At 37.4% G+C, this 23931-nt stretch overlaps 1 protein-coding gene across 3 annotated transcripts in view; it reads right to left on the bottom strand.

Moving 5' to 3' along the window:
- USP7 (ubiquitin specific peptidase 7) overlaps positions 1-23931 on the bottom strand; it is a 146559-nt gene that overhangs the window by 81060 nt on the left and 41568 nt on the right. Inside the window, exons 7-30 of one of the 3 annotated variants that reach the window (XM_064672783.1) lie at positions 22535-22665; positions 19759-19813; positions 19148-19228; positions 18966-19056; positions 18095-18177; positions 17008-17117; positions 16143-16299; positions 15130-15274; positions 14482-14612; positions 13235-13369; positions 12941-13042; positions 12134-12239; positions 11681-11773; positions 10789-10856; positions 9453-9553; positions 7915-8068; positions 6465-6532; positions 5280-5388; positions 5108-5185; positions 4676-4776; positions 3955-4054; positions 3139-3258; positions 1733-1804; positions 1081-1171 (exon numbers count right to left, since the gene is read on the bottom strand). In XM_064672783.1, the coding sequence (XP_064528853.1) occupies positions 1081-1171; positions 1733-1804; positions 3139-3258; positions 3955-4054; positions 4676-4776; positions 5108-5185; positions 5280-5388; positions 6465-6532; positions 7915-8068; positions 9453-9553; positions 10789-10856; positions 11681-11773; positions 12134-12239; positions 12941-13042; positions 13235-13369; positions 14482-14612; positions 15130-15274; positions 16143-16299; positions 17008-17117; positions 18095-18177; positions 18966-19056; positions 19148-19228; positions 19759-19813; positions 22535-22665 (2482 nt within the window). Of the gene's footprint in view, positions 1-1080; positions 1172-1732; positions 1805-3138; positions 3259-3954; positions 4055-4675; positions 4777-5107; positions 5186-5279; positions 5389-6464; positions 6533-7914; positions 8069-8591; positions 8734-9452; positions 9554-10788; positions 10857-11676; positions 11774-12133; positions 12240-12940; positions 13043-13234; positions 13370-14481; positions 14613-15129; positions 15275-16142; positions 16300-17007; positions 17118-18094; positions 18178-18965; positions 19057-19147; positions 19229-19758; positions 19814-22534; positions 22666-23931 lie in introns of those variants that run through there. The other 2 variants (XM_064672784.1, XM_064672785.1) reach the window with 2 other exon arrangements.

Consider the following 23931-nt stretch of genomic DNA (forward strand, 5'->3'; position numbering starts at 1 on the left):
CAACAAAAACCAGAGTTCCTAATTGTCAGAAAAATAGAACTGCAGAGAGCAAGTTGTCCTCAAACTTGTTCCTACTAGACAGAGCAGTTCACAAAGAGGAACACTCAGCTAAGCTAGGACAAAAAACCCCCATGAATTAAAGGCTTTCAATGGATCCCCAACTGTGGATTCAAAGGGGCCATTCCCAACTGTAACACTCAAAAGAGGAAAAGAAGAGATTTAGATTAGATGTTAGGAAGAAATTCTGTACTCAGAGAGTGGTGAGACACTGGCACAGGATGCCAGAGAAGCTGTGGATGCCCCACCCTTGGAAGTTTTCAAGGTCAGGCTGGACGGGGCTTGGAGCAACCTGGTCTAGTGGGTGGCATCCCTGCCCATGGAGGGAGTTGGAATGAGATTGTCTTTTAAGGTGCCTTCCAGCCCAAACCATTCTATGATTCTATGAAAAGACTATTGTGGTGGAACTCCTGAAGGATTAATCTGGTTTCTCCCATGTGTAAATTCCTCAGAGAACGGATCTTTAAATATCAGTCAAGCAAACAAGATGGCAGACCATCCAGAGACAAATGTAGAACAGAGCTGCATTTGTAGCTTGGGGAATCATCTCTTAGGAAAAGAAAATCAAAACAGCATCTTATTCACATATGTAATGTTCTTGTTAAGATTCTTCAGATTCATTGCAGATATCAAGAATGAACAAGTATCATTCCATAAGGATCAAACGTTCAAGGGAGCAGATGGACAACAACAATAAGGTGCAAGTGACACTGTAATTCACTTCTGTAAAGTGTGATATACTGATATTTGACCCATTTGGTCACTCAAATGCAATCTTTTAACTCTCAAGGAAACAGATTATTTAGTTACTTATATGCCTATAAAGTACATATCCTCAGACTAACATATACAATTAACACTGCTCCCTGTGCATGCAAGTGTATATAAATACTTGATTGGTTACTAAATATAATGTAGGCCATGAACAGTTTCTGCATCCTGAGTTAAGGATAATCACATTTTAACAACTGGCAGAGCAACTTCAGCAAGTCAAAAGAATAGTGAGGTTGTCTAAAAACTTACCAGGTTGGGACTCAAAATCTTTCAAGTTCACTTCATACTCATCTTCATTGAGATACTGGTGTCGGCCCATCATTACAATGGCAAATTTAAACTGTGAAAAGAAAAGGGAAAAAAACAACTGGTAGGACACCACATTAAAATAAAGCTTCAAATCTAAGTTTATAGTATAACTCACAGCTGGTTATAAGTCATATTCTTTAGGGGTTGTAAAAGGCCAAAGTATAAGAAAAGAAAAAAGTCTTCACAATGCTGGTGGTGCTGCTATAAAATACAGTGTCAGGACGTGGCAGAATTCCCATCCTTGGGAGTTTACAAAGTGCAGTGAGGTAAAACCCTGCACACAACCTGATTTTGAGCCAAGTTCTGCTCTGAGCAGGGATGTGAAGTGGGGGTGGCCTCTAGAGGTCCCACACCAGCTACACTTTTCTGGGTTGCTTCAATGTCTTGCTGAGTATCTCTCTTGATGCAGTACAGAAACACTACCCCTACCCATCCTACCTAATTATTCTTAGAAAAAGCATAATTTCAGTCAAGCAATTGTTCCATCAATCAAAACCTACACTTATCCCAAGTCTGTGGTTTGCATACTTATTAAAATAAACTCATTTAGGGTCTACAGTCAGCAGTAAAAACTCTCCTAACTTGAAATTACCTTTTCAAATTCTTTTTCTTGTATGTCCAGCATTGTCTGAATCCGCTTCATAACCTCTCTGAAGTGTTCACCCTAATAATTACAACAAGATTTTTAATGTCAAAAAAATCTAGGAAAAACAAGGGAAGCTGCTAATATTTCCTGCTTTGAGCTTCATTGAAATATTTTGCCTTAATCTCTCTGTTAATTCACAAAATTACACAAATGTCAACATCATTCATTACCATATGGAACAACAGCAGGCAACCTGCTATAAATTCAGCAACTTTAAGTTAAAAACTTAACTTTTAACTTAAGTTAAAAGTCTTATTGATTCATCATAATGCAAATTGCCCCATAAAGTGACCAGGCATTGCCAGTGATATGTGCAAGTCAGGTTAAAGTTAAAAATCAAAGATAGAAAATAAGCAGCAAAACAGAAATTTGGGGGGGAAAAAAACAAACCCACAACATATTCTTGCTAAGCATATTGCTACTTTTTGTAGTATGTTTCTGCTCACTGTCTGTGTAAACTGCCCAAAAAAGTGATGAATGGATACCATCAACTTAAAGATGAATAATATGTATCAACTGTCATACACAAAGAACTGCAGTGCAAATGGTTTCCACCAGAAATCACTATAAAAGGTTTACTCTACAGTGATCAAAAATATGGAAATTAGTAAAATTCTATGAGGTAGAGAGACATGGATGCATTCATTATTGGCAAATCTTTAAAGGTAGGTTATTTTCATACAAACTAATATACATGAACCAGAAAAGTTTAGAAGCAAATGGTCGAGTGCCCCCAGAAATACACTTTGATATTAAAAGGATCAGTGTGACATTCAACTGGAGCAGCACCACAGAAAAACCTGAGAATTTAAATTAAGCTTTCCAAATTAGCTTTCACTCTTGTATTAACTTCCAGCCCTAGAAGATAAAGCACATCAAATTACAGAAGTTATGAAATGCAAAGTCATCTGAGAAAGAGCTGAAGAAAATAACCTCATTTACCTGACTCAGTAAGAAGCTGAACAACCACGGCCTGGCCAACTTTTGCCAGCAAGTTCACACTGCAGTTACTAAAGTGGTATTGGAAATAGGGTTCTGTGTTTGTTTGGGGGTTCTGCAGGGGGCTGGGGAATGAGGTAGTACTGATTTAACAGCATTAAAAGTCCTTGTCTGAGGCCAAATACCTGCTTTTTGGATATTGCACGGGCTCACTGAAACACTGAACAACCTGTACATGCAAAAGGGAACTGAGATGGTGAATGATTTAACCATAAAAAGGCAGAGGGCAGGGCAGAACCTCCTATACAGGTATTTTCCTATACACTTGTTACACTAATCCATTTCTTTGACAGTACTTTAACAAAACATCATCAGTACAATCCCACAGGGAGAAAAAGGAAGGCACACTGTACCTGGTGTATCCTCAGCAAGAATGGAATTCCAAATGTCCCAAAAACCTCTTTGTGGAAATGTGCCACTGTGATTAGCATCTCATTTTCTTTATCTATATCTACCTGGTCCAGAGGAATTTCCTAGATCCAGACACAGAATTAGGACTGCAATCAGCTAAATTTCCCCCAAAAGTACCTTATTAAGTAACTAAAAACATTTTTGATGTCTTGTAACTGATGTAAAACAATTCTATTTAAAAACAATTAAAGGAACCATGTTGTTTGACCGTCTTTTTACAAGAGTCTTTATTACAATTTACATTGGAAACCTTTTTTTTTTTAAAATTTCTGATCTTTCAGGCAGGTCAATAGATCTGAATGATGAAAGAAAAAAATCACACTAAGTAACAAAATCTGCCTCAGGAAGCTCAAACTTCACAGATAAGGACACAAAGTCTTTTAGAATATTTAAGTTTATAGTATAGAAGTGGGTTCTAAGAATAAACATTTATATCATGAGCCCTCAAACAAACCTTGGAATTATTGCCAAGATACTAAATGTCCTATGGACAGGCCATTGCCAGGCCCTCACATATTGTTATAATAAGAATGTATAAAAAATTAAAGAATGAAATAATTATAGGGAAGCAGATGGAACAAACAAGGATCCTTTTAGAAGGACTACCTTTAAAAATACTTATATATTATCATGTAATCTAACTTGATGCAGGCATCACAGTACTTGAAAATCAAAATCCAGAAAAAGAGAATTCCCACTTGAGAGGGTTTCCTCTCTCAAAGTCAAGTTGCAAAGTTTCTTTAGGAGAATTTATTTACCTCTATTCGAAACGTTCGACTTGTGGCAGGTGACAAACACTCTAACAGCTCATCTTCCTGATGGACACCAATTATTTTGTAACTTACAATTTCTAGCAGCCTTAAAATAAACAAACAGGAAAAGCATTTTTAAAAAGTAAATTAAAAACCCAAAACAATGCAACATTTCTTCCTCAAACCTTGAGAATGATTAGTGCAGTCAGGATGCAAAGTGATGCTACTTCTTTCTTTGTAAAACTTTAAATTCAGTCTTTAGTAAAAATTAAGCAGTAAAGCTACAAGAGCTTAAATTACTTCTGGCTCATGGCAAAAAAGCCAGTACATGCCATTACAAAACAAGGCTTTTTAATACAGATTTCTTTAAAAATTCTCTTTACGTGACCTCACTTTTAACTCCTGTAACTCCCAAGAAATGAATAGCATGAAATGCTTGAATTGGAAACAATTATTAAATTGTGAGCTAACAAATGCAATTGATGAAACTTATGCATCTCAAGGACATAACTTTATGAAATACAAAATAAATAATTGTATACAATTTATATTCATAGTTAATAAGAACTCTTTTTAACAGGGGGAATCTGGAAGCTTTTTATTTTTAACACAGTATCAGACTTAATTTGTTAATAATACTTTCTACAGTATTTTAAATTCTATGGATATTTTTCTGCATAAAATCCACATGATCACATAAAAAGAAATCAAAATTCTCCAGCTTTACCTTAATTTCCCTGAACCTTTTTCAGAGAGTTCTACAACTTTTTTACATTCTTCTAACAGGTCCCGCACACACCCATGCTTATCTGGATATACTGTTATTTCCTGGGGAATTTGAAACACAAAAATCATTAGAAAATCTGAAAATAGAAAAAACCCCACATTAAAACACAGAACACGCTGGATTCGTCACTTCATCCAAAATTCACCTGTAAAAGACAACAATTACTAAAAATAACACCTATGTTATCTTCAAAAATTTTTGTTAACAGACACAATTTTTTTTCTTTGTGGTTTTTTTCTTGTTGCTTGGTTGGAGTTTTTTTACATAAGGTACAACTTTGTTCTAATTTTGTGTTATTCAGGGACAGTGTGTGACCCATAACCACAGCCATACCAGTTTTGACACAGTAACAACAGCAAGTGCCTCACTCACCTCTTCCCTAAACTGGCTATTTAGCCATATGCATTTAAAACTTCTTCTGTTTTCAAAATCAGTTATTTTCATTTTGAGCTAAAGAAAGAAAAGAAAAACACTTTAGGCATACTTTGAAAAGGGCAGAATGATTTTTTTTTAACTCACACCAGTAAAAATAAAAGACTCTTACCTGTTGATAGTAGAGTTTTTTCGGTTGCCTAGGCTTGAAGAACTGCAGAAGATCTCTTAAAGTACCTTCATAATTATGTCTAAGAGGATTACCAGGGCCATCCCTATAACTACAGAAGGAAAGAGGAAGAACATGAGTATGTTTTCCCAATCCATCTCTCCAAAATCCATCACTGCTCAGTAAATGGAAGCACCAAGAACACTTTTATTGCTGGCTTCCAGTTTCACAGAATTGCTACCACAGCCTAAGCAGCACAACATACAGAGCTTTAGTGATTTTTAAACACAGCTGTGGGAACAGAAAAACCATTCACTGTGTGTGTCAACTCTCTTGGATGTTTACAGGCTCACCCTCAGTGCTGCAGGGTGGCAGACCTGCATTCCTCTGGAATTACTGGTATGGTAGCACATGCTTTAGATTGTGGAAGGCTAATTTGCAGAGCCACATGACACAGCAAATTCCACAGTGACCACAGCACTGTAAACTACAAAGAGCTACTCAAATGCCAAGTCTCCTTGATGAGGAAGAGAGATACCCTCAGGTAACTAAAGAGCAACCTACACTTACATGAATACAAAAATATGTAAGCTTTGTGGGTGCATTATTCCTGCAGCACATACAGATAGCTACCAATACACTGTTTTCTGCTAGTTTTACACAGACTCAAATCTAGTGCCTAGATTTTAACCAGAAATATCCCTCTGAGCACCTGTGCACTTGCTAAATTGTTGTCATCTTCATAAAACCTCATTTGCAGGGAGGGAAGAGGGGGGAAATCAGTGAAGTACCTCCTGCATTTCAACTTGTAAGATCAGCAAAACTACTGCTTTTATGTGTACTTGTTTCTGCTCTCCTCCATTCTAGAAGTCTGGATTCACTGAAACAGCACTTGCATTAGCTCAGTAATTTATCTCATGACATAAGGCTTTGAATTAATGATTTTTTTCAGTGATACTTACTGGAACTCTTCTAAAACATGCAACTCTTTGAGGCTCTAGAGCCAGACACTGCAATATTCAAACTGCCTCTGCAACCTGCTGCGCATTCCAGAATGATGACATCTTACTGGCAAAGAATTAGTTAACAATCTGGAAAAGCCTACAAAGTAACTGCTACCTACCTATATTTGGGGCTAAATCTTTTAAGGAATAGTTTAGACACAGAACACTAAGGAATTCATCTTACCCTTGGGACTTGAAAAACTGTAATAGCATTGGATCCGTGTTAAGTCTTTGCGCGACTGTCTTTGCAACCTGAAAACAAATTTGGGGTAAGTTCTGAATTATTTCAGACAGTTATGACATTGCTCTACAATCATACACTCAATTCAATCCAAGACAAGAACATTATGCTACTGACATTCTGAGAGAAACCCACTGTCTACCCCTCCAAGGCTAAATAAACTAGTGCTGTCAGCTTCTGAACGGTTGACACAGAATAAGATATACTACGAAAAAAATGAGGAAACTGTTTTATTACAATAAATCACTGTCACCCAAATGCCACAAAATCCACAACAATAACTCTATTCCTCTTTTGCTTGTTTGGTTGAATTTGTTGTTTGGTTGCTTTTTGCTGTTGGTTTGTTTTGGTTTTCATTTTTTTAATTATAGTATTATTAGAGGAATAAGTAAGACTTGCTCTTTGAAGATTCCCACTCCTTTAATTCAATCCAAGGAAGTTAGCTTGCTTGGAGTGAATTAAAGTAATAACACCACATTATTCCCATATTTCACAGCACTGCCTCACAGAAGGCATGGGCATTCTCTGTCCATTTTTGCCTTACCAAACTATAAAGACCTTACACTTCAAGTGGAAAGAAAATAAGAGAGGACAACTGGCCAAAAGGCAGACAGTGAGAACAGGATAGCAGAAGTCATCTCTGACTTTCCCTGTGTATGCAGGTGCTCAAAGTTTCTGCCTCTGGTGACAGAAAATAAACTGTCTGGTTTTAAGTGATGATTCTGACACTGAGAAAAGCAGCTGAAGGAGAATTGTAGGGAGCCAAATCTACTCAGGCTCTTAATAGATCAGACCAACTTTATAAAGTTTCAATGTCCAGTTTTCCTCATCTCAACACCCCATGTCACTCTTCATGAACACAACAGGTTTGATCTGTTAGTGTCACTGAGCATTAAACTGCATTGTGTGAAGAAAGCAATACAGTTTGGTCTACAAAATGAATATTGTTGGTGATACTACAAGCACAACATAGGTATCAGTAGATTCCCAAGGTACTTTCCTTCTAATAGCTAAATTTTACATGTCACTTTGAAAGCAAATGCATAAATTCATTAGAATATGATTTCCCTGACAGAGCAGAATGCCCTACCAAGAAAGAATCCTATTATCAAATAACTCATTATTAATAAAACTGGGGAGTTTAGAGTATTTTCTTCTCACAAGCCTTAATGGCTTCCTTAAATTTTTCATGACCACAATGCAAATGGTGCACAAGAACAGACCTACTCTTTTCTAAAGGTAATATAATACCTTTAGAATATATAGGTATATATATATAGGTGTGTATATATATATATGTATAGAATATAAAGGTAATATAATACCTTTATAATGCACTTGTGAAGGATTGCAAAAGAACAAGGAAACGAAAGCAGAGAAACAGGGCACGTGCCTGAAAGTAATTCATCCTATTGGATAAAGTAACAACAAAGCCTGGGTCGTTGGGGATGGTTTTATCACAGAAAATGACATCCACACGATGGTAGAGGTCTCGGAAGTATTCCTTGGCTGTTGGTAGTTCGCTGTTATCATTTTCTGGGTCATCCCTACAAGAGCAAACAGATGATAACACCATTACATATCACACTGTTACACACACAAGCAGTTTGGGCTTTTAGAAACATGTTCTACAGTAAGTCAGCAACAGCTGAGAGATACAGAACTAAAGTTTAGAAACCTTTTTAGAGAGCCACCACTCGTACACAGTAGGACTAATGCAGTCAGCAGTGACCCAGAGCCCTGTGCAGTGCAAGGCCCATCGCCCTCACCTGCTGCACTCCCTCTTGGCAGCCTGGCCATACCCTGCATCCTGTGGTTCCACAGCACCATTCCAGCAGGAGCCATCCCTCCCTCCCACCCTGGCACATCACTACGTGTCTGTATTGATGCTGCACAGCTTTCCACATACCCCTGTATCAATTGCTTTGCACAGAGGCCGGAGGTACAACAGCATTCCTTGGCCCACAGAAGCAGAGCAGTGGGCACAGAGGCTGGTTTGGGTCACTCCTGACTGGTACCCCAACTTCTCAGCAGAGAAATAGCACCAGGGTACAAGCTGTGCACTTACCCAGGAGTCAGCAGCCAGCCAAGGGTGCATAACACCAACTGGGTCAACTGGGAATGCGAGTTCCATGGCATGACATGAGAAATACATTCATCTCACATAATCTGGGATAAGAGTGCTGAAGATAGACTAGCTGGCTTCCACCCACTGTCAGCCCATGGAGAGAAACACAGCAACACAGTTGGGTGTGACCATCAGCAGTGAGAGCATAGAAATGCTGATTTATAGCCCTGACAAGATTATGAAAGATTCCTTTAATGGGTACAAGATGCAGGAGTTCCCCTTTTGCCTCAGACAAAACTCCAGCTGAAACACCAGTACACCTACAAGTTGGATATGCTCAGGCAAACTGGGAGCATCTCCTCACCGCAGACCAGGACACCAGTAAGGAACTAACTGTGAGTGTCAGTAAAAAGGGAGAAAGGGAAAGTAGTTGAGTTCAGTTCTAGGCTGAAAGGAGCTCCAAGCCAAGAGCCTTGTACAGTGGGCATGGTACTGAGCCCGAGGTCTGAAATGCTGGAAGGCTCTTTGGTATCCGAGTTGCAGTGGCTCCACTAAAAAGCTGCACAAATCAAATGCATTCCTGACCCATTCTCTGTCATATTAGGACCTATTTCAGGTTGTTAGTTTCCTAAACTAGGATGAAACCTTCTTTTCCTTAATAATATGGCATGTGATAATTAAAGTACTACCAATATTTTTTCACTTCCCTTTTGAATAAACAAATGAGAACTGCTGAGAGCATATCTACTGTTGGAACATAATACTTTGCTCTTGTTAAAAATGCTTAGTTAAAGGAAATTCTGCTTTCAAAATGAACCAGGTGATTTAATTGCAATGATAAGCTGCCCCCTTAAAATACATACTTCTGAAACACTATGATGTCGCCATCCATGAGTTCATCCAGAGCTTTATCAAGAGATACATCATAGTCTTGAATCCTTTCTGTTAAATTGGGTTTAACTTCCTGCAATAAAGAACAAAAATTATTGATCACAGAACAAACAAAAGACAAAAATAAAGGTCACAATAGTGCAGAAATCTTCATGTAAGGTAACTTGTATCTCCTTTTAACTGAAAAAAATGTGTGTGTATATGTATCTGTCTGTATATATATATATATATACACACACACACACACAAATTAAATGTAATCTTAGCTAGAGTACAGATGGATCTAATTGCTATTGATAAAACTGGCTGCTCATTTATACCTTCGGAATCTCACTCAAATTGTCCTAATTTTCAAAACTATTTTATCATTATGCTGATAATGTTTTTTAATTAATTTTTCCAAAATTAATTTTCTACTGATTCAGCTTCCAGGAAGCTTGGAGAGCAGTGATTATGCTCAGTTACTTTAATAGTGCAGGACTTATGTGCACCAATTCACTTGTCTTTAAAATAAGTATAAAAAAAAAAAAAAAAGAGAATCCCAACAAAGCCATAATGAAAATGCATGTATTATAAAGTATCTATATGCATATTACATAATTATACTCGTAAGGTGGGATAAAAGCACCTGTCTAAGCAAACTGGAATCAAAGTGTTACCCTGCCCTGCCCAGAGCAGGAGCACCTGACAGTTTGCTCTTTAGGATGGCAGCGTGTGTGCTGCCCTGGAACCACCAGAGAGAGCAGCAGGACTGCTAAAAAAATTCCCAATAAAAACCCAGTGCCTTGTTCTCACTCTAGCCAGGACTTTGCCTTGGCAAGATCTGCATCTTCAGCACTAAATAAATGCAGCAGTTCTGAAGATTTACTATTTGGGCAGAAACATGCTAGTGGAGTAAGGATTTTGTTTGCAGACTTCTGACTTAGGGAAGGAAGGAGAAGATGCAGCATTTTTTCTCAGCTTCACTGCCTAAGGGGGGCACTGAAAATACAATGGTCAATAACATCAGCAACATTAGCTGCTCTTACATGGCAACAGAGATTTAGCACAACTAAGCTACTCGTGTAGGTCTTCATGGAGAGATTTTTTTTGGTTTTTAAAGCCTCACACTTCCAGCTGTTTAATATTAAATCTGTTTTGAAGTTAACTATGCTACTCTCTTGCAGCACTATAGACTTCAAAGCTACAGGTCACAGTGCTGATGGTTTATAAATCATCACAAGCAACTTTTTTAATGAATAAAGTTTCTTTTTCTTTAGTCATAGCATGTAAAAGACAAAGAAGTAGAGAAAGTCTGTCAATGCAAACCTCATAGAGGATAAGGTTAGTTTCTTGTGGAAATCCTGCTCTCTCACACATAACTGGAAGCAAGTCACCTATTGGAAAAAAAAAGAAGGAATGTGAAACACGTTGCAGTAACTGCTAATGAGAGCAACCACAGAAAGGAGAGAACCTATTTTGCTACCCTGGAGAGATAGTTTTACAATGCCTAAGAAAGAGCCTTCCAGGTTAAAGCTTCCCTTGTTGACATCCAACCCAGAAACATATTTTAAGGTTTCCTTCTACTTCATTTGGACAACAACAATATATGTGAAAGACCATTGGAAATTCAAGAGATGAAATAACACCACTCCTTCCCCAGAGAAAAATTTAATATCTTAAAAAAAAAATAATTATGGCAGCTAAAATAAAAAATTAGAAAGTAGGTACAAGTCAAAATGAAAAACTGAAGTATTTTTACTCAGTGGACATTTGTTGAATTCCTTAAGTGGACCCATATGAAAATCAAGGCTGACACCCAATCCAGTCTCAGCAGCTGCTCAAGCTGCCATAGTGAAAGACTGCAGAGGAATTATTTTAAAAGCTATTGCAGGAGTATATTTCCCCAAATTCTTGAAACAGAAGGGAAAACCCCCGAACTGGAGAGCCATATCAAATCACAAAGCAAGAGCTGTTTATGTTCAGCAACATCTGGTGAGTACAGCAAAACTGTAACCAACAATTAACTGACCACCAGCAGTGACATGCTCAGTCCTGCAGAAAGTGTCACTGGCACAGCATGGGGAAGAAAACTGTCAGGTTCTGGGTTAAATATCAATCTGTTTCTGTGATAGAAACATTATTAAAAGAAAAAATACGTGCAACCTACTGTCTTTCAAAGCCTTTGGTTATTTCAAAGAATCTGAATTTCAGAACTCACGTATTTTACAGGATATAGGGGTGTAGATATGTCCACAATAATTCAAACTCCGAGTCTTTGGATCATACATCTTCAGAAACAACATCACATCATCTACAAAGTAAGGAACAAGACTTAATTTTAAGTAAGGGTTGGGGCAGGGAGGGGGGAAGGAGATCACCTAGATATTTTTCTTCACACACTAATAAGTATGTGTCTTTGATTTAATTATTTGATGCCCTTAATATATATATATATAAATTTATTTAGTGAGAGTGTAAAAACATGCAAAGTCTGTCTTACACTTCAAGAGAAATGAAGGAAAAACTGCATGAGAAAAACTAATTTCAGCACTGTAGTAGTTTGATGGTTACATCAACAACATCCTTGAAGAAAGGAGTGTACAATGTTTTTGGAGATATACCCAAAATGGAAGTATTTTGTATTTAGGGAAGGTTTAGCCCATCTGCTTACGATCTTTATCAAACTTGGGTAATGTTGCTCCAGTAGCAGCCATCTCTGGATCTACTGTTTCCAAAAATATTGTCCAAGGATTCTCATTGTCACTGAGTTCAATCATCTATGTAGAAAGATGTGAAAGAAGAAAAAAAAAAAGGTCTCTGGAGAACATAATACAAACTGATATCTGCATTTTAATCAGATACAAGAAGTTTATGACATTCTATGAGTGGGAGAGTTTTGGGGTTTTTAAAGTTGTGTTAAAGGCAGTTTATGAAGAGAAACAAATACAGATATAAAATCACCAAAAGTTAAACAAAGCACTAATGAGTGGTTTTATTTAAAATAAAACCTCTTTTTCATTTAAAAATGTACCTACAGCTACCTTTATTATGGCAAGAACATTATTTCATGTTAGAAGTAACACAACAGTGACAGTACAGAAACCAATCACTGTTTTCTGTGGTATTTAGACACAGTGTTTCATATTTTAAGCAACACATTTCATTAAATCCAGACTTTTTGCTCAAATAACGGAGGACTCAAAAAGATATTTCTGGTTTAAATCTAACATTTAAAATCATCATCATCATACTTTTTTTCATGGAAGAAAAATCACGCACCACATTCCTGCTTCCTATCCAAATTAATCCACTAAATCTCAAATCTGTTTAAGTACCAAACTTTACCAGATACAGTGAAATTAATTTTAAAGTTCATACCCTGAAAAAACTGATGTCCCAAACTTAGATCTTTTTAATGAGAACTAAAAATCATGAATGATGGACAGAAAAAAAATGTCCTCTATCAGTGACTATTTACCGTTTTATTGCCATCTGCTTCATTATCCAACATTGCAGGTCTTTTTGTTCCATTACTTCTTGCTTGCATTGGCCATAATCTGATTTGATCCTGGGGAAATCCCTAAAATAAATAAAAAAACGTGTCAGGAAACTAAAACAAAGCAAGGAAAAAAGGCTAAGATACTTCTATTAAACCCAAACAGATCTTTTGTGTTAAGGTCTAAATTATGACTGCTGGAGAAGATAAGGGCTATGAAGCAACCATAATGTCATAAAATAAGTACATACAGGTGTTCAGCTACAGAAAACTTACCATCGTTTGAGAGAGGTTTTGAACAAATTCTGTGAGTGTGGAGTTTTTTAATACTTTGAAAACAGTGTATTTCACTTTTTCTTCATCATACATATCATTGCCTTGGTGACCACAGAACTGATCCTCTGCCACTATCTGAAAAATGACATTTAAAGGTTACTACTCGTATTAGCTCAGCTGCACCATGTAATACCTTCTCCTGATGCTTTGCTATGCAACCTCACTGGCTGCCTGGGTGGTGGCCCAGTGCTAACACTATCTGTGTTTGCATGAAGACAATTTGCAAGCACGCAGATTATAATTAAATTAAAAAACTGTGATTGATAGTCACATCAGCGCGAGTAATTAAAATATACTAATTCTTACAAATCCCGGACAATTAAAAACCAGTTGTGCTTAGATCCCAGTCTTGGAAACATGTGCTCTAACAATCCTGGCACTTAAAGGGAAAAAAAAAAAAGCTACATAATTATTTTATAGTGTAAGGCAAGGAGGCTGCCTAAACCTTCTCCTGTATTTCCCAGAGCCCTCCTGCACTCTTTGTTAACAGAAACACAAACGCTGCCAGTCTCCCCACAGGAAACAGCTCCAGTGCAAATGCAGTGCAGAACGAGCCAAACTTCACCAGTGTCTCTACTTATGAACACCAGAAAGAAGATGCAAAGAAACATGGAGGCAAATGGCAAATAGGTTCTATTCTCCTGTGCCAGATGGGCTCTGGAAAGAGCCATAAACGGGGTTCCTTAAGGCAATTCATAATGATCTAGTCCATCTGGCTTTTCCAAAAAGATAATTGCAAATATAAGCACTCTCTCCTTCTGCTTCTACTTGATGAGCTCAGTTTGGCAGAAGTCCAGGCTTGCAGCCTATGGCTAGATACATTCTAATTTTAGAAAATAATTCCTGAAGGAGATAAAAGTGCAGTGGCAGGGCAGCCATTTGAAATAACCTGGTCCTTTTCCTTTCACCTGAACTTCCTATTTTTACTGACAAGCACATATATCCTACAGAAAACAAAAATGTCTATAACAGACAGTACCTTGTGATTCATTAGGATTCTTTGCATATGTAAATATACTTACAAGCACTAAAATAACAATTTCACTTCAAACACTACTTCAGAGCACAAATTAAAAAAAAAAAAGTTAAAAGAAAAGGAAAGAAAAATCAAGGTTTGTCTCAGGTGGCTCAACATTCTGAATTTTCATGGTAAGGCAGTTGCAACTTAATCTGTTTCAAAAGCTGACCTGCACTTGCATATAGAGGTGAGCTTCCTGCCTCTCCTTCCTCTTCTGAGCTTCTATCCTTTTCTCCTCTTGTAGCCTTTCTACAAGTTGTTGAGGAATATCATGGTCGGTGACAGGCTGCAAAACTTCACCTACAAAGCAGATTTTATTATGTCATTTCAAGATTTACATCAAACAGCACTTTTTTTCATGCACATTCAACTTTTCTCTGACTTGAAGTCAAAACCAGCTTTCTTCATCGTGTAATTAAAAACATGGCTTGAAATCATCATACTTTGGCAAAAGCAGCTTTTTCTATCCCAAGCCAAAACGTAGTACTTCCATGAAATATGTATCACAGACTTCTGAATTAAACATTCAGAATTAAAAAAATATTTACTACTGCTCCACTTTTTAGCATACATATATCTACATATTTATAATCAATTACTGAAGTTAGGTCAGTAAGTTTTCCAACCTCTAAAAAAACCAAGGTCTGAAGCACTTTGCAGACGCCCAAGTCCTGCTTTACTGCGCTAAGAGGCAGCTCTAGATTAGAACACACTTTCCAAATGTGAGAGGAAGGCTGGCTGATCCCATGGGAATTTTCAGAGGTAAATTATAGCCCTAAATCCCTGGTTTTAAATGCACAGACAAGAGGACACCTACTGAGTTTGGACTCCCTGATGTAGACCAGCATGTAGGCGTTGGTGCAGTGCCGCACTGACAGGTCGTCGTCGTGACCCCCGTAGTTGTGTTCAATCGCCTCCTCCTTCGTGCATCTTGATACAACATCATCGTCAAATTTACACCACTGGAGAGAAAATTTGATATAAATATAATTTTACACATAAAATCGTGTTCTTGAATGATAAATTAATCCTATTTCTGGCACGGCTTCCAGCTCTTTGAAGTAACTGAAATTACTCTTCAAGCAGCGTGACTTGTAAAAAAAGATCTAGTTCAGTGTAATTTGTGCTACCTGCTACTTGTGCTCAGCAAAAGGAATTCCAAAAATACCAAACCTTTGCTGAAGTATTTGAACATTTTACACTGAATATCAGAAGCTTTTCTTCAGACTGTTATTCAAATATCAAGTATTTCTGTATGAAACAGAAAATTGACCTTATTTCTGTTAGAATAAAATAAAAAGCAGAGATGCACAAGACATCTGATAATTATTTGTATATTTAGAGAAATTTACATCAAATTTTAAATTCAAACAATAAAGTCAATGACAAATAGCAACGAATTAGTAAAATCTGACTTCTACTTTTACTGTGAATAGTCAGGTATACACAAAATCAGTCAACTCAAGGGAAGAGGCACTTGACCTATAAATGTCTGATCCAATCAAGTCACCTAAACCTGTAACAGTGGGACATGCAAACATGCTGAACTTCTGAGTCACAGAAACACTTGAAATGTTCATATTTGCTTCAGCAAAGTCAGCCTAAAAAAAAAATTGCTGGATAAAATCAGTTTGAAGTAGAATTTTAACACATACACACATCGATGAAGGGATTCCCTTAGTCAGATGTCTTTTGCTAGAACTGAAGTGTGTCAGCAGGCTTTTCTTTTAGGGTGCAAAAATTCCAGAAGCTTTGCCCGTTATGAAAACTCCATGTACACATTTGCAACACACACACACACTTGTGTTTAAGGTGCTTTTCAGTACTCACTTTGCCATCGCCCTTTGGATTTAAGTAAACAACATAATGTCCACCATGGTTATCTCCACTGTGGACCAGGACTGCGTGGAGGATGTAATTTGCAGGATCTTTAGGATCTGTTTTTTGCAAAAATTCATCTAGTGGCAACTGTTCAGGAAATTCAAACCTAGTTTTGAAAAGAATTAAGGGAATTGTATTTGTAGTTAAGACAGACACAGATTATTAAGCACTACTATGGAGCATTGTATGTACTCCTAAAGCAAGTTGCAAAAATTGAACACATTACTGTTACAATGCTATTTCTCTCCAGGACATACTGCATACGGTGGCAGAATTTATACTGTTTTAATATGGAATAAAAATAATCTTTGCAAGCACCTCTGGAAAAGTATGCCCTCAGTAACAAGGGTAAGAGCATTTTAACTGAAATAAGGCTGGTTTGGATTCCCTGTGTCAAGATAAAAGCTTTAAAATATGCTATTTTCTGACAAATACAGCTTTCCTAGCACAGCTACCACTGGACTGGAGTATTATTTTGAAATGCCTTACAGCTGCTGCAGTCTCACCTTGGTGAGGCTGAAACCACTGCAATACAGATTTAGTTTACAACCAGCAATGTATGTCCTTTAGAAATTATCAGCCTCTATTTACAGTGAGGAGGCAAATGGCTCTCCCTCCATCTATGGGAACAGATGGAGGGAGAGCAGATAACTCCTGTTTCATCCTACTTACTCTTGTGGTAGCCTATCCACACACAAACAGGATTCTGGCAAATTATTTCTGGTAAAATACATTCACAGGTCCAAATTCTACAATTAAAAAAATTACCAACCAACCCAAAAAACCCACAAACTAAACCAACCAACCAACTTACCTATCATTTATCTTGATGTTTTGGTCAGTCTGAGGATCATACATAAACCTCATGAGCTGTAGGTGTAATACTGGGGGCAATGTTAGGAACTTCACACCTTTCTCTGCCTCCTAGACATTTTAAAGGAAATAGAGGGTTGAAATTGGAAGATTTTTAGCAACTCAAAATACTTGTTTGCTGTAGACACTCTTCCTATGGATTTTCATAGCCTTGATGACACAATGGGCACCAGCACCAAAGAATGGTTCAAAACTTGGGTGCAAGTAAACTACCCCAATGCTACACCAGCCTTCTCATGAGCTACTACAAGAACACAAGAACTCAGTTAATTTAAATTTAGGCCATTCATACAAGCACACTTGGACACCTCACAGCATTAAGAGCAAGTCACGCGTATAAATACAATTAAAAAGAGAATATGGAGGAAAACTCTCATTTTTGATCAATTAAGAATTTCATGTTCATTGTATCCTGCCAACAAGTATTGGCTATTGTGCTGTACTTTCCCAAGAACAGCAAAAGAATATATAAAACATTACTGACAAAATCTGGTGTATCAAAGCTGCAGAAATAAGCTTTAGTAAAACAACATTAATTATAAAGAAACTTCAGCTTCCTCCAGTGGGTGCAGCAAAGTGCAACTGAAAAGCTCAGAAACATGTGCATACACATAAATGTTTAACATTCCAGGGTTCATTTGGTGTTCTTCCTGATGATACAAATATCAAGTCTCTAAAGTTACTTCTGGAGCTATGATGCTTTTTTACTTGACACATGAAGAACAGGCTACTCAGAGGAAGAACTTTTCAGTCTTGAGATTGGTAGAAAAGTGAAACATTCCAGTAACAGAAAGACTTGGACCTATAAAACTCACTGCTAATTAGATTGCTATAAAATCTGTGCTCCATTTTCAGAAACATAACAAAAACTAAGAAGAGCTATGCAAAGCTTGTCTAAGAAGAAACATTACCAAAATCAGTTGATACAATCTAGAATGGGTTTTGCAACATTGTTTTGCTAGTTATTTTCCTTCCCTATTTTATCAAGGATAAAGAAATAACATTTAAAAGCAGATTAAAAAAAATACCTGCAAGCCATGTTCTCCTGCATCATATTTGTTATCACCATCCAACTGTTCCACTGCAACGTAGTCAATGAAGGACTCAAAAACTAAATGAAAAAAGATCAGGGAATTGCACAGAAGGAGGAGGAAAAAGTAAGTTTACTCCAGCCTGCAATGTATTATCAAAAAACATATTAGGACATGAGAGTTTGTGTTTGAATATTTCTGTCTTTTAAAAGTTTTATATTGCTTAAGAGTGTCCAGAAATGCACCAAATTGTAGGAGCATACATAAGGGTATCAATAGATTTTAAATTAGAGTCACAACTGTCTGCCAAAACTCCTCACTTTGCAGCTGCTGAGCAGCAAGCAAGATGACTCTGTTTGCTGGACTCTTACACATCCTTTTTCATGCCTTGTACTCCAAGCACCCAGTAAAGAGATGATAAGGGACCACTGTCATGCTGTTCTGATGAGTTCATTCTTTTTATTTGCTTATTGCTATGGTCAGGTCTAAACAAGAATCTATTTCCTTCGAGTTCCTCTTTATATATAAATTATTACCCACTGTGACAACACCACTGTTGTCACCATGGCACAGTATGCAGTTTTATGACATTAGGAAAACTCCTGAAGTTCGTGGACTTTTTTGAAAAGATACCAGTGAGAGAATTAGGGAGGAAGGAGCAGGGAAGGGAAGTGGGATAAAGTAAAAAAAAAAAAAAAAAAAGGTAACGCAGGTAAAATAATTTTCTGCAGAAAATATTTTCAATGAGATGTCTTAAAGCAAAGATTTTCAAATTGCTGTGCACCAACAAAACCATTTGAAATCATAAGGCACTGAAGTCCAACATGTTAAAGTATTTAATTGGTGCATATCACAGTGTATCACTTACTATTTTTCTTTCCCTTTATACTTAGCTGGATGTCATAATAATCTTCTATTCGTTCAGATCGATAGTCTACGTGCTTGCATTGGATATAAGACTGTAAACAAAACCAAAACACCAAAGAATTTCAATGTATACAAGTAACAGAGTAAATGTAATTATCTTTTTAATAAGTATTAAATACATACCACCATCTTCCCTCTGAACAATTTAGGAATAGTGCCTTCTACACACGTGCCTTTCATTTTATTTTCCACATTATCGAGCAGCTGAAGGAAAAATTAGTTTTTACATAAGATGATCTTGCAGTTTTTTTATTTATTCATCACATACAGATGACTACTTCACTGAATAGACTCTACCTCACTTATATAAAAATGAAATGTTAGTCTGTACTGGCATCTCCTTTCTAGTCTTTTAAATCCTCCTTTTCCCCCTAAAAACTCCACTGAGGACTACCCCAGCTACATTCCTTTGAGTCTGGAAAACCCCACAGATGTAACAATGTATTTGTGGCTTCAAAACTGCACTTCTCTCCATGGCTATAAAAGCACCACTAGCACATGTTCCAGTTACTTTCAAGCTTTCCTATTCTTTATAAATTCCTCACCCAGAAAAGGCCATAAGTAATCCCATTCTTAAAGAGAAATAAACCAAGGCAAAATCTCTGCCTTTGAAACCTAATTTAAATTAATCAAGGCCACCATTACTCAGATTGTTAGTAAATTTTATTATACATGCACAGTATCAAGACAGAACATTATGCATCACAGATCAGCAAGAAATAGTATCAACATACCACTCGACATAATTCCTGGACATCATGTTGCATGAAGCTGTCTAAAGTTTCCCACCTTTGTAAGGCAAATAAATACAACATTACTAATTGGGAAGAAAACCATACAGCTCAAAAGACGTTTTTGTGATTTCTCTGCAGATCAAGAATGTAACACACAGCAGGATGTAAAGACTGAGACTTGGTACAGGCTGAAGCACAGATCTTTGGTTCTGTGGGATTTCCTCAGCAGGAGGAAGGGGCAGTGAAGTTGTGAGACGTTCTGGCAGCTGTTCTGTGCCCACCTGCCTTCTCCTCTGTGGCACTGGGCACAGGGAGGGCAGACAGAGCCAGCTGGAGAGGCAGGGGAATTCACCCAGTCTACAACCTGGCCTCAGTTCATGCCAAAAAAAACTCTCGAAGAAAAAACCTGGGAGCAAATTCAATGCTGTCAGAATAGCTTGCAGAGCGTGTTTCTAGCTGCCTCTCTTCTGAGGGCCCTTCAGGTGCAGTCAAGTAGCGTTCTGGGATTATTTCAGCACATGAAAGGAAGCAAATGGATTTACAGGAAAGACTGGGTCCTTTGTGCTCATCTAAACAGTTAATCCTGGGCACACAGGAACTCCAAGGAGGCCTTCAGCTTTCTGAACTACCCATGTGCAAACACACCCGTGTGAAAGCAGGGGTGAGAGCAGCAGTCTCTAAATGCCTCAGAGCCAAGGGGCACAGTGCAACAAAGGGACTCAGCACTACTGCCTTCAATGAAACAAGAAACATGAAATGTTTCTAGTTCCAGCATGAAATACTTTCTCCTGTGAGCTCTTCAACTCAAGAATGCTTTCTAAGTCTCTGACAACTCTTCTTGCAGCAGTCCCCACTCCCAACCATATGAAATAAGCCTTGCTGACTGAAGGCTCCAGCTTCACCCTGATGTTCTACCTCAGCCCTGGAAGTCACCAGCACAGGGGTGATCAGGAGCACCACTGACTTTATCTTCCCTCCCACTCTCCTCTCTGTGACTCACCCCCACTGTCACACGGCAGCACACTCATCTCAAAATTGTGCCAACAACTGTGTGGGGGTCCACACTTTAAAAAGCTGAATGAAGTGACCTGTTAGATAATTAAAAATGAAAAATAATGTCCTGACTCCCTACGCTTGAAACACTAACCAGTTTAAAGGACAAAACAAAAAGAAGGTCACATACTAAAATTAGGATTAAAAGGGCTCCTTCATACATGCCATCAGTTTCTACTGAAAGAAGCCAAAATCAGTTAGAAACTCACAACACCCACTAAAAAGTAATACTCTAAACAGCACCTAGGTAGGGCTCACAAGGTCAGACACCCCTCCCTGATTCCACGGTGAGGGAAGGGGGAAACCCAGATCTTGAAACACATTCAAAAATTCCTTCCCAAAAATGAAAGCAGGCATGAACACATTTTTAAAACCTTGTTCTCAGATACAAAATTAAGCATCTGAAACACCCTTGGGAAAGGTGTCTCTTCATGCTACTAAAGATAACAAAGCTGGGATCTTAATTCAAGATGAAATATTTACACTTTCACCAAGTCCTTTCCATGTAACAGGACAGGAGGAGCACTGATAAACTAAATATACAGTGTGCTAGCAGGAAGAGAGTATAAACACAAAACACTGAGGTTACTGATTTCATTTTAAACTTCCTCCAAAAGGTAAAAAGTAGAGGCTGCAAAGACACAGGTTTTATTAGGACAGAGCACCACTACAAGGGTTAGCAGCAGATGCAGGATGAACACTCGGGCAGCTGTGTGGATACAAACTTCCTCATGTGCTTTTAAATAAAAAAGTGCTTGTCAATATTACTACAGGACTAGTCTACTGATACAGTGAAATAAAGTAATGTACAATACAGTATTTTAGAACAGATTTTAATCAAATCCTACTCCACGCTTACAGAACATGCAAAGAGAAGGCTTGTAAAGGTTATGCTAATCATAATCTTTCTGTCCTAACTTGTGCTCAACTAAAACATCACACTTGTAAAACATACAAAAAACCCACCCTTAATGTAGCTGTATTGTATAATCCTATGTCTAGATACTCCAGATTTACAATTACACCCTCTAACAACATCTCACAAGAAATACAACCAGACTGGAAAAAAATACCAGGCAGTCAAGTGCATACTGGACAAAAAAGAAAATAAGAAGCAAACCCTTTTGTGGATGTTCTCTGGGGGAAAAGAGGGTGCTAGAATGAGGAAATGCAAAGAATTACTCTCTGTGTGCTCCAACACCTTTACTTCATGCAGCTGATACTCCTGTTAAGCTTTGAATCACCAAACAGAACACAGCATTACATGGTTCTAAATCATGTTACAGCAGCCCTCAGTGCAGAACTCACATGGAAATGAAAATTACTGCTATTCCCTACATTTAAAACAGAATTAATTTTTTAAAAGACATTAAGAATACATCAACTGCAATATTTCAATAACTATTTTGCTCTGAATTTTACTTAAGCCAAATGCATCACATAATTTTCAGGTAACAGGTAAATGATAACCCTGCTACTAACAGCTGTGTTTGTGTACCATTCCCCTTTCCAAAAAATCTGACTTTTGGATCAGTTGTCTTTAGTACTGACTATAAATAAAAACCTATGCAAGTAAACTACGAAAAGTTAAAGATTAACACTGTTATATTAAGACCTCTCAGTGCCTCTCTAAAAATAACCCAATTTAAGTAGAGCCTTTTTAAAGAAAAGCTTTATAAAGCCTGTAAAAATCCAATAAATAGCCACAATTTCTGAAACTTACCCAAACGATTTTGTTAACTTTTTAGTTCCAACTGGTTTGTCACTATGTTGCAGCTCATAAAACACTCTTTGCAATGCTAAAGGAACACTTTTGGATGAATCATCTCCTTCTGTGGGCATCATGTACACAGCCTGAAAAAGCATTTAGTTCAATTAGTATCTAAGGAAAAGTTTATTGCTCATATTGTTTAATGCATTCTTTCCTCTTCAGTGACTTCCTTCACAGAACTCAATTTAATCATCACTTCAAAACAGTCTGAAAAAAATCTTGTGCTGTAGTGTAAAAAAGTTAATTGTCTGGAATGACTTTAGAGCACAGTGGTTAGAAAGATGTGAACAACAGATTCCATTCATGGTTATTTTATCTAAATAGTTCCCTTATTCCACCCTAGAACAGTAAATGCACTAAAGCATTTAACACCTTCAAACAAGTTATCACGCCTGGTTTATCCATGCAATTGTCACAGTAGGAACAGGTATACTGGTCAATACTACAGGCTTTTGAAAATAACTTGTTTTGTGAAAAAGCAACCACATGAAACCATAAAGGGCAACAAGTGAATGGAAACAGAAATGGTCCACATGGGGAAAGATGTTAGAGGAAGCTTTGAGATTCCCTGATACGTTCATTCATTCCTACTTATGTCATCACTGTCCAGCAAATAAACATCTTAACAATTCAATTCACTGATTATAATGATCTGGGAAGGATTGAGAACAAAGAAATTACACAAACAGACCAAACAAGGATTAGGAGAGTTCAGTAGACACTGAAATGAGATTTACTTTTTTAAAAGTGTACATCAATATATGTAGGGAAAATGAAGGGCAAACAAAAGGTATTTACAGGAAGATGTTCATTTAAGAAGCATAGACATAAAAAGAAAACAGACAACCGTGGAAGGAGATTAGGTAACAACAAATGAAACTAAAAGGACTCCAATATTAAGTTAGCATATGAGAAAATAACCTGTTAAAACACAGAAAAACTGCCACCTGAACTTTTCCTTGTGTTTCTCCACACTAAAGCCACTTTTCAAATATGATCCTCTACAAACCCTTATTTTTATGCCTTATCCTCCCAAATTCTGAAAGCTTGACCTCAAGATCAAGAAGTGAGGCATTCTGATCCACTTAAAAAAGCAGAATCTCCTATTTAACATCTGAGAAGCTCCCTCAGGAAACGAACACAAAAGAGGAATAGGGACATGCATAGGCAGGGGCTATAAGCAACAGACAGATATGAGAAAAATTTTAGATATTTACATAGTGAAAGGATGCTACAGATAACCTTGAACACATTGCTTAAAGCCAAGAATTCCTTGAGGAAGGGAAGAAAATACTGTGCATGAAATTCCAAGGTTAGGTGAAATATACTGGAGAACCTGAGGAGAGCCA

This window comes from Pseudopipra pipra, chromosome 16 (assembly GCF_036250125.1).
Source record: "Pseudopipra pipra isolate bDixPip1 chromosome 16, bDixPip1.hap1, whole genome shotgun sequence".
In the NCBI taxonomy this organism is placed as follows: domain Eukaryota; kingdom Metazoa; phylum Chordata; class Aves; order Passeriformes; family Pipridae; genus Pseudopipra; species Pseudopipra pipra.